At 40.9% G+C, this 1,912-nt stretch overlaps 1 protein-coding gene across 1 annotated transcript in view; it reads left to right on the top strand.

Annotated features, from left to right (window-relative positions):
- Positions 1 to 743: 743 nt before the first annotated feature.
- Positions 744 to 1,912, top strand: part of LOC310794364 (H-2 class II histocompatibility antigen, E-S beta chain-like) — an 8,441-nt gene continuing 7,272 nt past the window's right edge. Inside the window, exons 1-2 of the mRNA XM_083656354.1 lie at positions 744 to 812; positions 935 to 1,207. Coding sequence (XP_083512480.1) covers positions 758 to 812; positions 935 to 1,207 — 328 coding nt within the window. The 5' untranslated portion in view covers positions 744 to 757. The remainder of the gene's footprint in view (positions 813 to 934; positions 1,208 to 1,912) is intronic.

Below are 1,912 nucleotides of genomic sequence, written 5' to 3'. Positions count from 1 at the left end.
GCAGTTCAGTTCAGTCTCACGCGCAGGACGCCCGCATACTGTCTGTCTTTATTGTCTCGGCGTTTTCTCCCCCCCCACCCAACACAGGTGAGAGTCATCAGCGCAATCAGTTCTCCCGGTACGTGAGGGCTCCTCCCCGCTAATGTCTGCACCGAGAGAGAGTCCCTCCCCCGCATTTCATCACAGTATTTTAGAGCCATAATATTGTTATAAATATCGACAACTAGCCACAGATATCAAAGCTGGTGGGCTTTATGGAAAGAGCGTGGCTTGAAATGGTTGGCAGTTATATAGAACTGGTCAGTGGCATTTTAATACTGACACATAGCTACCTAGCAGCACTCTGCAATGCATTATGAATTTCCCCATGGGGATAAATAAAGGAAATAAATGATAACTAACTAACTTAACTTAGTTAACTTATTATTGGTAACGTTAGATCACGTTAGATTAATTATTTAATAAGGTCCCACCACCTACATCGTCCAGCCAATCAGGTATCCCCAACAGTAGGCTATCTGTCCTCCTGAATAAACAGTGGATGGGCACAAAGGTCCAGACCTATATGAAAAGTGTGACAACTGTGATTCATATGGGTCTGGATACCAGGCTACTCTCTGCCACCAGCAGCCTTTAGGCAGGACTGTCTGCCTGGCAACAGGTGATGCTGGTCATGTGACCAGTGTGTGGCTCCTACATTGGTTTTTATAGCAAGACTCGGGTTGAGTCTGTCACTTAGTGAACTCAACAAAGGGACATGGCTTCATCTGTTCTGCTCTTCTCCCTCTTCTTCATCAGTCTGTATGGAGCAGGTAGGATCAATACATCAATATCTGAACTGATCAATAACTAGCTCAGAGATAATACTCTTCAGTTGGAATATAAATTATATTTATATCTGTGAAACTAAACAGAGTTTGTCTTTGATCTCCAGATGGATTTGAGATTTATGATGTGATGCGTTGTGTGTTCAACTCCACTGAGCTGAAGGACATAGAGTACATTTGCTCTACGTATTACAACAAGGATGAGATCACCAGGTTCAGCAGCAGTGTGGGGAAGTTTGTCGGCTACACTGAGTTTGGGGTGAAGCAAGCAGAGTACTGGAACAACAATCCTGCAGAGATCAGCTACAGAAAGCAGAGCAAGTACAACTTCTGCAAACACAACGTTGACGCTGACTACCAAGCTGTTCTGTCTAAGACAGGTGAGCTGCTGCTCTCTACAATAAACACATCAAACCTCATCAACTACTTTCATTCTACATCTTTGTCAATTATTTAATTAGAAGAAAACAACATTTCCCCACTTACAAACCTTTCTGTCAGATTTGAGTGTTTTTACTGTTTTGAGTAGAACTGAACCCCCCCCACATACACACACACACACACACACACACACACACACACACACACACACACACACACACACATGTAGATGCAGTCTATATGAAATAGTCCTATGTGTGTATGTGCTTTCAACCTTCGATTAAACATCTGTATTGGTTTACAGTTTATCTATTGATGATCAGTCATCATTAAATGTACTCTACAATTCACCACATTGAAGTATTTCATTGAAGTCATTGAAGTCTCTCCAGTCTGTATGCATCTATGGAAATATTCACTTGAAAGAAAAATGTAAATGTGATTACAGGAAGATTAAATGTTTATTACCCATATCAAATGTCTTTCAAATTAAAATGAAATGTGTCATTAAAGACAAATTCCCTATGTAATTTTGCATATTGTGGCGATAAAAGTGATTCTGATTCTGGTTCGTATAAAGTTTTCAGTCGATAAACTCTGAACCAGACTGAGCTCAGTGACGCCATCTGTGGGCAAAACACTGATGCTGCAACTATGGAGTATTATTATTGTTAGTACTGTTTCTGTGTAATACTACTGCAGTT

The sequence above is a fragment of the Poromitra crassiceps genome, assembly GCF_964638095.1.
Source record: "Poromitra crassiceps genome assembly, chromosome: 20".
In the NCBI taxonomy this organism is placed as follows: domain Eukaryota; kingdom Metazoa; phylum Chordata; class Actinopteri; order Beryciformes; family Melamphaidae; genus Poromitra; species Poromitra crassiceps.
The sequence above is the reverse complement of the archived record's forward strand: the minus strand, read 5'-3'. Positions and strand labels throughout refer to the sequence as shown.